Raw genomic sequence first — 14908 nt, 5'->3', positions numbered from 1 at the left:
CATTTAGGCAAGGGGCTAGCTAAAACAGCTTTCCAATAGTAACACAAGTGGCATCCTGCACCAAAGCTGCAGATTTTTTTATTGCTTCAAACCCGGCTATCGGGTTGGAGGAAGGGATTGGACAATTGAAGGGCCTGCTGACATGGTCCAATGGCTGTTTAGCCTTGGGGAGTTCCCAGCGATGGGCTTTTGTAATCAAGTGTAGCACTAACCTCCTCGGTTTACCAAAGACGGCTTTGCCATCTGAAAGGACAATGCAGGCTAGTGTTCATGACAGGTAAGACATTGCAAATTGTGATTACGTACATGCCAGGTGTAAAGTGGGTTAATTTACTTCATCTTCAATGTCTCATCACACAGTTCATCATTAGGAGAGTACAGCGGAACATAACCTTAACACTTCTAACCGTTTCAGCAATTGTATATTACGTACACGAAACAAAAAACAGGCCAGATCATATGAAACTGTAACACAGGTGAAGACGACGTGGTGTCAAGCCACAAGAAGGCCACAGAGGAAATATTTACCAGTGCATGAACAAGCATTATGAGCTTGACATCCTGTGCAGGCAGCGTATTGAAACCAGGCACAGTCATAACGCTTAAGACGACACCGACCCTTTCTAATTCTATGACTCACTGTGATGGTGCATTGTCTAGGCTAAAACATAGGTTCTTTCACTATGCATTTGAATGGCTGTACTTGTGCTGGAAACTTAACAACTATTACTCAACCATGACCAGTGTAAATACTGCTCTGATAGCCTCTAACAACTAATGTTTTTATCACAACTTGATACAATGGAGAAAGAAAAGTCTGAATCATTCCAAGTTAAAGTGGACAATGCTGAAACACATACACCAGGCCTCTTTTTCAGACCATTTCCTGATCATTTCTGCGCCTGCAGTAACGCATTGTGATCCTCAGAAAGAAATGAGCATGGTGGAGTGGGGTCTGGGGGGCGTCTCCTTGTTGAAACCGGAATGGTAATGAGAGATGAGACTCAAATCAAACTGAATTATCCCAGACAGGCCTCTTCAATCACTGGCTGATTTACCCCACTGACGTTCTCTCAGTTTCTCCCCCTACTCCATTCTCTTCTTTTCCTCCCCTTCAACCACCCGATGAAGGATAGCTGTCATGAATATTCCTTTAAAATCCCTCTTTAAATGAAAGCCTGGCCCCAAGAGGACACCTGTTTTCATCCATGAGAGCAGAGAGTGGTGATGAGACCAGGGCCACAGCTATTGCCTTTCATTAGCCGGTCTTTGTGCTTTCCCGTCACAGCCACAATGATCCACCATTTACTGCTGATGAAAACAAATTGTGCACCGGGTGCTTCAATGCAGCCCCAGATTGGCTAGCTCAAAATACTGCAAGGCAAATCCATTACTCTGTAATATCCTTAGAATGGTAATAGTTTAATAAAAAAGGCAATGTTGCACTACCGGCTCAATGTCAATATGTGAAGTCAACAAAAGGGAGGGTGAAAGCAGATTCTGAAATCGCTGCTAACACAGATAACACATATTATCATAAATTCAAACCTATGTTACCGAAAAGTGTCCATTACATAATTGAGGCAGGACGGCATACGCAAATTGTAGTTGCAGAATAGCCCGCAAAATATTGAAAACAAAAAAGTTCCTGTCCTTATCTATCGCGATTACTTCTCAATTATACTGCTGGTTCTGCGTCTTACAACCAAAGTGGAGGGCATTCAGTATACAGAAGAAAATATAAGAGATGATGTGTCTTTTGAACAGAATCGGATAAGATAGTGTTTAATTGCGGCTTTCATGAGTTGCACTTTAATGCTATTGTTGCTGGTTTTATCCAGTAGATAAGGCAGCACGATTTCAACACTGATTTACACTTTCTGATGCCGCCTGCCTCATTCTGCTGCTACAGCAAAAAAAAGTGCTTAGTGTTCCTTCCTTTAGAGTAGAAATTATACAAGGCAAAAAAACTGAATTCAAAATCAAAAACACTGCTGAAGTTGAAAGGCTTTCAAGATGCTAAAAATTATGACTGTTGTACTAAGGAATGTTTATCCAAAAAGGCATCACATATACCCTTCCAGCAGCCAAGGTGTATGAGGATGTAAAACATTTATCCAAAAACGTTATAAATGAACAAAACATTCTGAATTGTGTCCCTACACTTTACCCCCTTCCCTTTGTTTCTGAAGACCGATGGTTTATTTGTCTTCCCCGGTGACCTTTAATAATGGAAAGACCAGTGAAATGTCCTCTGCATTTGTCTCTGGTGTAGGGCTTCGAGGACTTCACCCTCACAAGATGAGCTCAGCCCGGGTTGGTGGCCCCCACTGCCTTTTTCCTGCAACCTAACAATGGCTGCCCTCTGCGCTCTAGGGTGGAGGGCGCACTGATCCTGTTACACCATGACAAGTACCACAATCCCCCATTCAAGAGCACCCCCCCCCAGTCTATACAAGAGCCAAACCTATTCATCACATTGTTTTTTAAAGCACATGACTTCTGTGTTGGGGCTTGCAAAAGTCAGGTGTTTCAATATGACCTGGAAACGACAGGTTGCCCACACACTATGTGCATTGTGGGTAATGATGCAAACAAAGACTGTCTTAGGACACCCTGTCCAATATCAAGAAATAAACCCAGAGCAAATCAATTTAATCTTGTGCCAGCATTGTAGTTTTCATACAGTACTGCTGGGGGACAAAAATCTATTATCTGTACTATAGTTATTTCTGCTGAACAGTGCAAAAGGTAAAGCTCTGGGTCCCGCAGCACTGGTTGTGGAGGACATAGTGAATTACATTTCCGAACATCATCTTGAGTCAGTGTGGGAGGGGTCTGTGTGCATGGAAGCACGTTATGGGCCAAAGAGGATTTCGAAGGATGGAGCACTAAGAAGTGCATAGTGTGGGGGGAGTGGTCCAGACACGCAGGCCCATGGCTGTCGGCCACATTAATCATGTTTGGTGTATGAGCGGATGGGAGGGGCAGCCCCCTCTCTGCATGCATGCATGTCTGCCGCTGCACTGACGTGTACACTGTCAGTCCTAGAATCAGGGAGGGCTGGAAGACTAATGAGGACCTTCTCTTTTTCTCTCTCTCTTGCACTCCGGAGGAGGGCGGCTGGGTGGCATTAGTGTGGGGGGGCAGATGATGACAGGTTGGTTATTTACTCTGCCTTTCATATTTGCCTTTAAGCACCGTCGCTCCCCCCTTTTTCCTCCAACCATTTTCCTGCAGTCATCTGTTCACTTGCTGCCTACAAGAAACTGGTGCCTAATGGCCCATATCAGCACAGCCACTGCAGGGGAATAGAGGCCTGTCATTAGGCTATATTGAAAAAGAGGCCAGTATGCGGGGAGAGGTGGAAACTCAAAGCCATTGATATTTATATTTTGTGCACCTAGCAGGGCACAGCTTTTGACACCTTCTACAAACCCTGCTTTGAAAAAAAAGAGGAGATATAAATATTTCATTAAGAATTTCTTTTTAACGTCGAAAAGGAAGCGGTTCTGTCCATATAACACAAGATGGGCGTACAAATGTCCCTGACTAATGAATAGTCATTTCATTATTCAGTAGCCAAATCATTTTTATGCCTCTAATAGTAATGATTGACAGAAAGAATGGGGATGGAAATACTTGATGCTAATTTACAGTAATAGAGAGCACGGCCATCTGTAACTGCAATGTGCATCATGTGCATGAACATGCCCACTTCTTCTGCCCCATCACATGACTGTAACCATAATGGTTGTACCTTGTAGCACTTGTGCTATGGTGTGTTTGTTCTGTTTGTTCTGAGGAGACAGGCTGTGAGGAAAGCAAAAAGAAGAGACATGTTTTCCTGCAAAGTCATGGTAATTTGTAAGTCAGACAGAGGTTAAAAATCTTGTCTCATAAAACAACCTAAAGTCCACAGAGATTAGGACAAAAGATACAATATCCCTGAGTTCACCGCACCACAAGGTCAGTGCATGAGTAATTCCAAAAAACGTTCGGTATAGGATGTTCCATGAAGATACTTTCTGCACTTCAACTAGTGGAGCATGGCATCAGCAAAGCCAAGGTCATGGGTTTCATTCCCAGCCAAAGCACGTTCTGATGAAAAAAGCCTGACACCACTGCAATGCTCTCTGAGGAAAAGTGTCTGTCAAATGCAGAAATGTAAACAGAGACAATCCTAGTCTCAATATGGTTTGTTATGAAGCAACAAACTCTATTGACTAACTAAAATGTGCAAACGCACACAGTCCTAGCAGAGCTCTTTCAATATACTTTGCTGATGTGCTCACCTTGCTGATGGGTATTTAAGCATTGCAGCCAATTAATGTTTATTCAGGGAAGCACGGACTGACAGCCGCACATTAGCATAACTGGGCGGTTCCACCCTTTGGAAGAAGGGAAAACTCTAAGTGCTCACTCTCTTTAGAAACTGTAAGAAGAAAAACTAGAACAAAAGGTACCTCTGTTAGTGGTGTGAAGCCGTTTGAAGTAGAGAATTCACATATTGAAGCTTTGTGCTCAAAGACTCATCAGCCCTTCAAAGAGCCTTGCCAGACCTTCTAAGGCCCACTTTAGACAAATACTTCTATGTAAAATAATGGTTGTAAGCTGGGCTGTTAAAATCTGTGCAAAGACAGCTTCGGGTCACCTCATCCTGTCCTGAATATCATTCTGAATATGCTGTTTTAGGAGGTATAAAATGTATTAATGGTGTCATTTAATCAGATAAAATCTGACCATCTCCAGTCATCCCCACTCATAAATGAGCCAGACAACTGTTCACAGCTGCATTAATATTTATGGTCAGGTAGACCATTACCATATGGGTGCAAATCTTATTTTAAAGGGGCATGAAACCTTACCTTTCAGCTACAGCATACAAAATGCAACTAAAACGGGCATGAACACCGCGAGAAAAAGAGTGGGTGGGGCACGAGAGAAAGTGATCCGATTCCATATCTTAAAATATATTAGTCATTACCTGTTTTATACAGTTTATGGTCATTACACTAATCATACTTTCGAGCCAAATCAGTTTTACAGAAACCATCACATTTAACGAGAGTAATTATTTTTAATAAAATGTAAGTATAACTGTTCTAGTTCAAATATGACCGTTACCGCATTTGAAGAGATGGAAAAGTCCTCTTGTCACGGTACTGCATTCCTGATACAGACTGCGTTCATGAATCATGAGCAAGTCCAAAAGTCCATTTGTCTTTATTTCTAAAAGCTTTCCATAGTAAAATACAGTTTGCTACTGTTCTGGCCTAACTTGTCGCATCCATGACGAGTGGGCTACAAACCGGCCAACGTTCCGGGATGGGATACGACTCCTATTACGCTGGTCGGGAAACCCCCTGTCAGTGTCGGAAGTCCCCTAACTCCGACTGTTTGAGTTTCGAACATGACACATTGAGCAGCACTGGTCCACATGAGCTCCATCCCACCGAGATTTCCAAATGGCCATCCACGCCTGTTTCTGTTCTGTGTGTATTTATCACTTCAGTGGAGAAGCCCTTTCCCAACAAATATAACAAATTGCATTTCAAATAAAATTATACTTTTATATATAATTATCTTAATTAGGGCTGTAGTCAACCAAAGAAATGCTTAGTCGACCAAAGTCCTGTCCTGCGCAGCGATCAGTCGACTAAAAAAAAAAAAAAAAAAAAAAAAAAAAAAGACGCGATGTTTTGCATTTTGATTGAACATTTATTAAACAATCGTCATAGAACATTTATAAAACAACAACGAAAAGACATCAATAATACATACAACTATAATAATAATACAATTCTTTGAAAATTAAGTGATTTTTTTTAAATAGCCGAAATTAAAGTATTTAAAGTTGGGGATGAAACATAGGCTAAAAAAAATAGGCAACTGGTCGACCAATGAGAATGTCAGTCGACCAAGACGGCATCGACCGATTAGTCGACTAAACGACTAAAGTTGACAGCCCTAATCTTAATATGTATTTTTTTGCAACTCCTGGTAAATGTTCTGCTTTTTCTTCATTAATCCATCAGATTACGGTCACGTGCCATGAATGCCTCTCTCTGAAGGGTCAGATAGAAACAAACCAGGGGCTGTCATGAATAATTCGAAGAAATGTCTTCTCATTGGTCAAGAAAACACAGTCTTATAGATTATTATGAGACACCGACACGTCATCAATGTACTATCGTACATAGCCACATCACATCCTTTGAGGTTGGCCAGATGAAGGTTTTAAATCCGCAAGGCAAAAATAGCCAGAAAATGCTCAAAATAAAATAAATTCTCTACTATAATAACTTTCAGTTGCTAAAATTGTTTTCTATGATGTGCAATACAACGGACACTGTTAGCATCTAAATAAATGTTGTTTAGGGTTTTGTGGCATTTTAAAAGCAGTGAAAACGCAGCAAGTGGGTTCCAATAATTTTTTTAAAGTAAAACAATGGTGCACTTATTCACTTTTAGGTGCATGTTTTTTTTTTATATAAAAATATTTTTTTGCAATACTAAAAAAGTACTCTTTAATCGAAATTACAAGAAACCTACCCTGACTGCACATTGAGCATAACCCAACAAAATAATAGCAGCTGAAAAAGAGCCCTAAAATGGAGCAGGTACAAATCAATAGCACAAGATGAATCTGTTCAATATGCAGAATTAAATAATTGAGAAAAATGGCTGTAGAATCAATACAATCAAGCAGACCTTAAAAGTGTACACCGCGAATTAGGGATGCACCGAAATTCTTCTATAGCCTATATAAGTCCAACTGACTGCTGGACAAGTTGTTTAGTACAGGGAACTTTGTGCACCACCTTATGATGTCAAAGGATGTAGCCAGCAACGGGGCCAGTGGTGGCTGGCAATATACACAAAATAATCATTATAATTTTTTTATTTATATTTGCGCAATGTAACGTTATAAAAAATCAACAGTGGAAAATACATGTTTTCATCATCACAATATGACCTTCTCTGCCTTTCTGCACGTCTCAATTTGAGCTGGGGTGATCGAGAAATCTCCCCTAGGCGGCGGGCCTTTGTAAAATTTAGTCAAATCCTGATACATATATTTAAGACATGATATAAAATTTACCCAATCAGTGACCACAAATCTTATCTAAGATGGGAGGTTTTCTGTTACCCCAAACTGCTAAAATCAGGGCGGGTCTGTAGTGGCACAATTTCCAATTGTGTGACAAGAACCTAACTCTGTGAAATCTCTACTACAATGTACGTTTGAGAAGAGAACTTTGGCAGAAAAACTGAAGGTAAAGGAGCTGGGACCAGATCAGCCCGACCTCTTAATCAGACAGGAGACAAGCAAAAAGAGAAGTACACACAAAGCCTCTCTTCCCGTTGGTACACCAAAAAGTCCTGGCTATGTGGTAGCATTTCTGCTAATGACTTATTTTGCTTTCCGTGCCTGTTGTCTAAAACATGAGAACATCAGGGTACACATTGGTAAATTAACTGATCAGAGATTATGTAATGAATAAACTAGATGTTCTTTAACTTCGTTGCATGCTGAAATCGTTTGCTGTGCCAGTGTGCCACAGCCCCACCTCAAAAAATGTTCACCAGCCACCACTGGGCGGGGCTACTGTCAGACCGCCCGCTCCAGTCTGAAGTACACAAGTTACCGGCCGGTAAACATGCTTTCATTCAGAAATGTAATCCGGTGTGGCAAGTTCCGCGCGGTATCTCTCTCAGACACTTAAACATGCTCCACACACTGCCGACATGTTTGCTGCATAAATAAAGCACACACTCTCTCTGCGCTGGTTGCTGCTTGATCATATAACACTTTTTTTTGCAATTTTCGTCCGAATATTTTCGGTTGCACTTCGGTTCAGTGCACCCCTAGCGCTAATGGTGGGGCCTTGTGATTGGTGGCTGGCAACAAGTCAAGCTAAAAACCGGAACTGCAATAATAGGGCTTGTATGGCTAGAATAAACACATATGAAATAATGGCTTTAAAAAGTCCATAGCCTCCCATGTGACATTTGCATAAAGGTTTGCACATCGCTAACTGCCACTTGACAGGGGCCTCTTTCTTTCACCCTCTGGCAGGATATTTGACCCCATCTCCAATACACATTATCCTTCCTCTCTCGTCCAGACTGAGAAAATTAAGTTTCCATGTGAACTGGCCACAAAAACTCCCTGCACACAAAATCTCAGCTGGATGAAAGGCCTTCTATGGGGGAGGGTAGCTGCCTGAGTGCTGCTTGAGTTTCCTGCACTCCCGAGTTTAGTGTTACAGCCACAGATGCAAGGATTTTCCTCCGCGTCTTTACAAATTGAAGGTAGGGGCGGTCCTCTATTTTCTGCCTGCCTAAACATACCTCATCTTAGTATATGATTCCATTTCCTCTGTGCAATCTCACCTCCGAACCAATTTTCCCCTCCTTCTGTTCTGGCTTGTCTGATTTGCCTTCTATTTTCTCGCTTTTTGTTTCCTCTGGAATTCTCTAACATTTGTTAGGCAATTACAGCCAAATGAGGCCCCATTAGGCATGTCTGGAGGCCCCTTCTTTAAAGCGGAGCAACTCTCAGCAGCGTCTATCTCTGACAATGACACCCAAACAGAGAACCATGCAGGAGGTAGGTTGGAAAAAAAGAGAGAAAAGGGCAAGTCCCTCCCAGCGTTAAAGTAAAAAAAGGGTTTATAGCAGATCCATGAGCTTTGAAACATGTGTATCTTCTGTAAACCCAAGCTTTAAAGGCTTGCCAGCCATATATTATCGCTCCTCCCAATGCATAAAAGCATAAACGTTCCATTAAAGTGGAAGAATGACAGAATATCGACAAAATAATCAACTGCCTGTGTACAGAGATCAAAGAGGTAAAGCTCCTATCATAAGGGACCTTTAACAACCAGCACTTTTTAACTAGGATTGTGAGAGGCAATAATGCATAATGAGTGCATATATGTGTGTGTGTGTGTGCACGCATCTCAGCGAACTTCCAATAAAAGGCAGATAAGTCGCGGCAGGGAGAGGAGCTGACATGAGTATGCAGCCCAGCTGCATGTGGAACGAAGCAGGGCATGGATGGGAACCTTGCCCCTGGCTCCAAACTGGAGCTCCATTTTGCAAGCCGGAACATGAGAAGCGGAGATACTGACACAAACCAATAGCCCCTTTCCCAGCTGTGCAGATGAAACAGCAGTGTCCATCTAAGGCTCCTGCACTAAGGGGTTAATAAATTATATCAAAGCTACTGAATCAAAGAGGGGGGAAAGAGAGAACAGAAACATCCACACTCATCAAACTGTAAAACACACATTACATACAGCTATATAAGCTATATACATTTGAAAATATAGCTGCAAACTACTTTTAGTAAGGCTTTTGCAAGCTTGAGCCCACCGTTCAGAAGCGAGAACGTGATCAAAGCCTCTGACACATCTTTTGTCCTGGAATGCGGAGAGTTGTTTTTCACCTTGCTCCAGTCGCCGCTGATTAGCTGAAAAGCCAGCTAACCACCCTCTTCCCTATTTCCAAATTAATTTCCCTTCTTTGATAAAGACAAAGAGGGGAAAAAGTGTTTAATGGCCATGTCCTTCAAAACGAAGAGTGCTAATAAGTGTGAAAAGGAGATTTGTTTAAGTGATTTTCTTTGAGACTTGCAGGCATGGAATTAATTACCTTGATTAAATATTGTCTGTACGGCTGATGAAAGATAGAGCAGAATTAGCAGTCCCTTGTTGAACTTGTATGGTGCTGAATGAGATGTGTCCCGATTACAAAGACCAAAATGATGGCAACACTCAAAGGAGACAAAGAGCTAAAAACAGGCCTGCTGACATTACAGAGCAGCCATGGGACTAATTCTTAACGGCTGCTACCTTACTACCGCCACCACAAACTGGCATCAAACTATCTTGCACCATAACTTTTTTTAAGGTAGTCTAGCTACGATTGAAGCTCATGATCTGACATAATAAGAATTGGGTTTTGAGTTGTGAAAGCATGTTTACTGTTAAACAAGTGATATAAACATGCATTAAAACCTCTCGACTAACTGAGACAATTCCCAAACCGAGATAGCATAGATGCCAGTGGCCAAAAAAGGGTTTCCAAATAACCTGAAACCTTAAAGTCACTTGGCAGAAGTGTAACATAACTCACAATAATGCCTGCCTAGGTTTATAGAGGCACTAAGGGGACTACATAACCTTTCACTGGCTCCTCCGTCCATAATCTCATAGAACTTCTGCCTCCTAGCCACGGCAGAAGGATTCATAAAGACTCCTTATCACAGCTTTGGTCTCTGTTGCGAAAAGCTGTACTCTTAACCACCCTCCCACCCTACAAACACACACACACAACGACAACCCCCTTTCCTCTGTGAATCGGGGAGTTTTCTACAGCTGGGTAACAAAGCATGACCCAATAATCCACAAGCCTGACTCAAAGCTAGAACCTCCTCTCTAAGGACTTTATAAGACAAGGCTGTGGGCTGGGGTGGTTGAATTACACAAACAAAAATGAGAATTAATTATTCTTATTAAATCAGCTTCCTGTAGCATGGCTTTAATATTTGGGTCATAAAATCTGACTACTTAATATTCAGAGACTAACTGCTTTTCTAGGTTTGTATATCATCAAACTTTTTGGCCAACCTGCCTGTCTCACTACGAGCAAGCATTTGTGTACAACTCTTTGTTTTTATGTTAGCAAACATGCTGAATACACATAAAAAGCCTAAAATTGGTACTTTGTTGTGGTGCCTTTCAGAGCTATAAACAGGTTTGGAGGAAACTGAACATTTTAAAGGGTCAAACATAAAACTAGAGAGTTTATTCAAGCATGCACGGGTAGTAGTACTGAGGAGGAAAAAACACACCCACACATTCACGAATTGTAAGATCTCTGTCTGTACATGGTTATATATATACACATTACACATGAACATAAAAAAAGGCAATTAGATACACGCAACCAGGCAGATGCAAACTATAAAGTTTCTACTTTCTGTATCCATCAACATCACCAGAACACAATCTACAAACGTAACCAAACAGAATGCTCCTAAACCTGCTTTAATCTAGCAGGGATATCACTTCGCTGTCAGATACCCGTCAACTATCAACTCGATCATATGGCTCCTTCACAAGGTTATGCAACTAATGTGCATTATTACCCATAATCAAAAAGATACAAAAAGTGACAGTTTAGTACTTTTAAATAACATCTGTAGGATTACCCATAATAATCAAAACAAATGATAAACATGTTACACTATTGGTTGCAATGACCATAGCTTGTAAACCAAGACATGCCATTAATCATATTTCTTTAACGACAGTCCAATGTGTATGGTTATCTTAAAAAAAAAACAATAATGGTTCAAATGGTTTTGTTTATTGTGAAAAGGGAGCTACGTCCCCATGAAGAGAGCTTTTCAAGGTTGCTAAATAAGTGCCCATGTTATTTCATTACAGCCAAGTTATCACGTTTCGTTTTAACACTGGCCTTTTAAAGGGGCACAGTGGATCTTTGTGAGAATAAATGAATCATGGCTTCTTTATTGAATAAGATATATGTATACTTTCACTACTCTCACAACACCTACAATTATTTGAGATTTGGGGCTTCCTGTAACTGCTATTTCAAGAAATGAATGCTTACATTATAGGAGAGCTGTGGCTGGTTTTCAAAATGACTGATTACCTTTTTTATCCTGTTAGTATGGGCTATAGGCTAAATATTTAATAGTGTGAATGGATCTGTTGATCTTAACTAAACCCTCAAGTGATGGTTTACCAATGGTGCGATTTTACGACTTCAAATGAACACTTCGTTTATCATGTTGCGTTTATGAACCTTGTGGTGTCTAATGTCTATTTTAAAAGTCACTTTTCCTTTTCCTGGCAGTATTTTGCCAGCATGGTGGTCACCAAAGTACATTGAGTGGGGGGAGGAAAATGCATAGACATTTGGGTAGCCATTGAAACTGTCTGCGTGCTGCTAAACGTAACGGCGTTTTACGTTAATTTCCTCGATTAAATGAAACGTGGATAAACTGTGCAGGTTTTAGAAAAATTTCTAATGCACGAGGTGCTATTCGACGTCGGTGAAAATACAAGAACCCGTCCGATAATGAGAGGGGGTGTTGAGCTATTGTGCTGTAACGTTAGCCTCTCCGAAGGAAACCCAACGACACATTTAATACTACAAATTGTACCCATTTCAACGCGAATGCATGGAAAGAATGTTCAAATAAAACTGCAGGCGCTGAGAAAAGGTCTAAACTCGTGTTTTACGCTTCGTTTTACCACGAGAAACACTCGTCCTTTGTCTTGACCAACCAGCAAATAAACAAAAGATACGGGATTTGGATCCAAGCGGATTACCTCGGATTTAATTATATCAAGAGACACAACAACCGTCAAGCAGGCACACATGTCCGATGAAAAACTACCAATTCCACAAAACAACTTTACCCGTAGAGATTGAACAAAAAAACAGCAATGTAGTGCGCTACAACAGTGATTCATTGTGACCACCACACTTGTGTTATCTTCCTCCCGACCAGGCAAGGAATGTTCCGTTTCGTTTTTAAAACGGTAAATGTCTATTCTCAGGTTGTATTAAACGATGTCTTCTGTAACTTGCGCGATGCATATCTGCGTTTATTCATACTTTTATACACATTATAGCCATCTGGAAACGCCAATTTAAACGAATTCCGTACTGTAGCCATTGCAACATACCCAACGGGAAGCCCTTTAATTTTTAAAACGTGCGCTCCGTTTCTTTCGCAGTACGGCGGGTATTTAAACGCTCCCTGACTAAATCCCTGGAAGTGACTAATGTTATCGATAATACAACGACACGCCGTTTAAACAAAACAAAAAACTTAATTTATTTAAAAGTGAAACAAATCGGAGACCGCGAACGGGCGAAATTATCTCTGGACACTTTCAGCGATTCAAAAAGTAACCGTTAAAGGGACACTTACCGACTTGTAAGACATTGTCCACACAACCGGTTTCCAAAAGCCGGATTCCCCGGCGGAAAGGCAGTCCATCTCCGGTAGCCCCAGTCCCAGCGCTGCCGGTTGTGTTCGTAACTCCTCCCGGGACTGAACCGGTTCCAACGGACGAGCTCGAGCCCACTACGGGACCCTCTTCGCCTGCTACTCGGCACTGAAACGACGAATACATACATATTTCCCTTTCGTTCCTCGGAAAAGACCAATAAACGATACGACGTTGCACTGGCTCGGGAATCCGCTCGAAGCGCTCTTCCACCCTCTCGAAGGCCCATTTCTCCGCTACGGCCTTAGCAGCGCAGTCCAGTAGAGATTCCGGGCAACGAAAGCGAGAGTTCGGAAATCCCGGTCCAGGCCCCGGACCCGGTCCTCGTGGAGCGGGACGCAAACACGGACGCTTGCTGGCCGGGGGTAAGGAGAGGTGAAGCGGCGGCTGAGGCAATAGTTCTCCACGTCCCTCCGCCATGACAACCAAATAAACACTAAAGCGAGGACCGCGGCACTAGAAGCGCACAGACTGAGGCAACGCGCGACGGGAGGGTCGTGGGTGAGAACGGAGTCTCATACGTCACTACCAATAACAAACGCGCTCGAGCCAATAGAGAGGAAGCGCTCGAGCGAGGCGGTGCGCATGTGTGTGTTGAATTGATAACCACAGCGTTGGTCAAAGTGACTGTCTGGAAGGAACATGCATCACAAACTTTTTGTTATTTACAGCACACGAACACGGAGGAGTCATTTGTTTGCTGCAGTATATTTCATATAAATGTTTGTGTTAACAGTGCTGGGAGTTGTGTTAACTGCAGGGCGAATTAAACATCGCCCGTATGCTGCTTATCTCGCCACATCGTTATAACGTTCATTCTGGAAATGTATCCAAAACAAAGATGCATCCAGTCGTAATAAGTCCAGCTGCTCTTTTTAGCGCGACATAAAGTTTGAAATGTGCACATTCGCAGATGTGTATTGCCCACCCTGGTGGCCAAGTGTATAACCTCACTCGATTGATGCTGTCAGAGTCTGACTATGAAGTGTCTAAAACAAATGATAAGCTGTGTTTTAGGATTGCATTCTCACGTAAACATATACATTGTAAATAGCACAATCAGCTATATTTGGAATCACATTGTGAAAACAAAGCACATTAATACAATCTTTACTTTTAATTTCATGATGCACAAATCTTTTTTTCTTCAGTTTTTCCTGACGTTCAACCAAGCAAAATTGCATAAAACATGAAAAGGGAAAGTGAATTGGTGTCTTAATATGCGTCCTAGATTGATATCCTACTTTTATGCTACTTTATATATATATATATATATACATATAGATTATGAAAAAATACTTTAATACTATGTTACATATCTGAGCAACAATTCAGATGAATATTAGTTATGAATGTTGACTAGTTTGTGTTCCCTACCTGTCTGACAATGTTTGTTTATGGTTATGTTCAAACATCAAACGTGCTGTCAGGATGTTTGAGATCTCCCAGGGTTCAGACAGCCTAACGTGATTTCCAGTAAGCAAACATAGTGAGCATTAATGCCATCAATGCGGCCTGATATTTGCAATACATTGTGGGAAGCTAATATTTCCATGCACTGGAAGAATTTTGGAAGTGACTTTAGACAGCCTGATGTGTGAATATTTAAACAGCAAGTTATACTAAAACGTGAATTTGTGAAGTAGGTAGACCTAATCTGTGTGACATTTCTTATTTTTTCTACTTTAACCTTTATATGTAGGATTTTACATTCTTATCCCTATTTGGTTCCACTCTCTTTCTAATGCTCTCATGAGCACACGTAGCCATGTTAGGGATCAAACTGAGGAAACCTCACCTCCTGCCCTGTGAGGTAGACACTGAAAAACTTTTGTCTTATAGGCCTT

At 41.5% G+C, this 14908-nt stretch overlaps 1 protein-coding gene across 1 annotated transcript in view; it reads right to left on the bottom strand.

Moving 5' to 3' along the window:
* The window catches only part of zswim5 (zinc finger, SWIM-type containing 5), a 41604-nt gene extending 27432 nt beyond the window's left edge, over positions 1 to 14172 (bottom strand). Inside the window, exon 1 of the mRNA XM_079452669.1 lies at positions 12983 to 14172. Within this exon, the coding sequence (XP_079308795.1) occupies positions 12983 to 13481 (499 nt within the window). The 5' untranslated portion in view covers positions 13482 to 14172. The remainder of the gene's footprint in view (positions 1 to 12982) is intronic.
* Between the last annotated feature and the right edge of the window lie 736 nt (positions 14173 to 14908).

This window comes from Barbatula barbatula (genome assembly GCF_947034865.1).
Source record: "Barbatula barbatula genome assembly, chromosome: 3".
In the NCBI taxonomy this organism is placed as follows: domain Eukaryota; kingdom Metazoa; phylum Chordata; class Actinopteri; order Cypriniformes; family Nemacheilidae; genus Barbatula; species Barbatula barbatula.
Note: the sequence above shows the minus strand (reverse complement) of the source record. Positions and strands in the feature narration are given on the sequence as shown.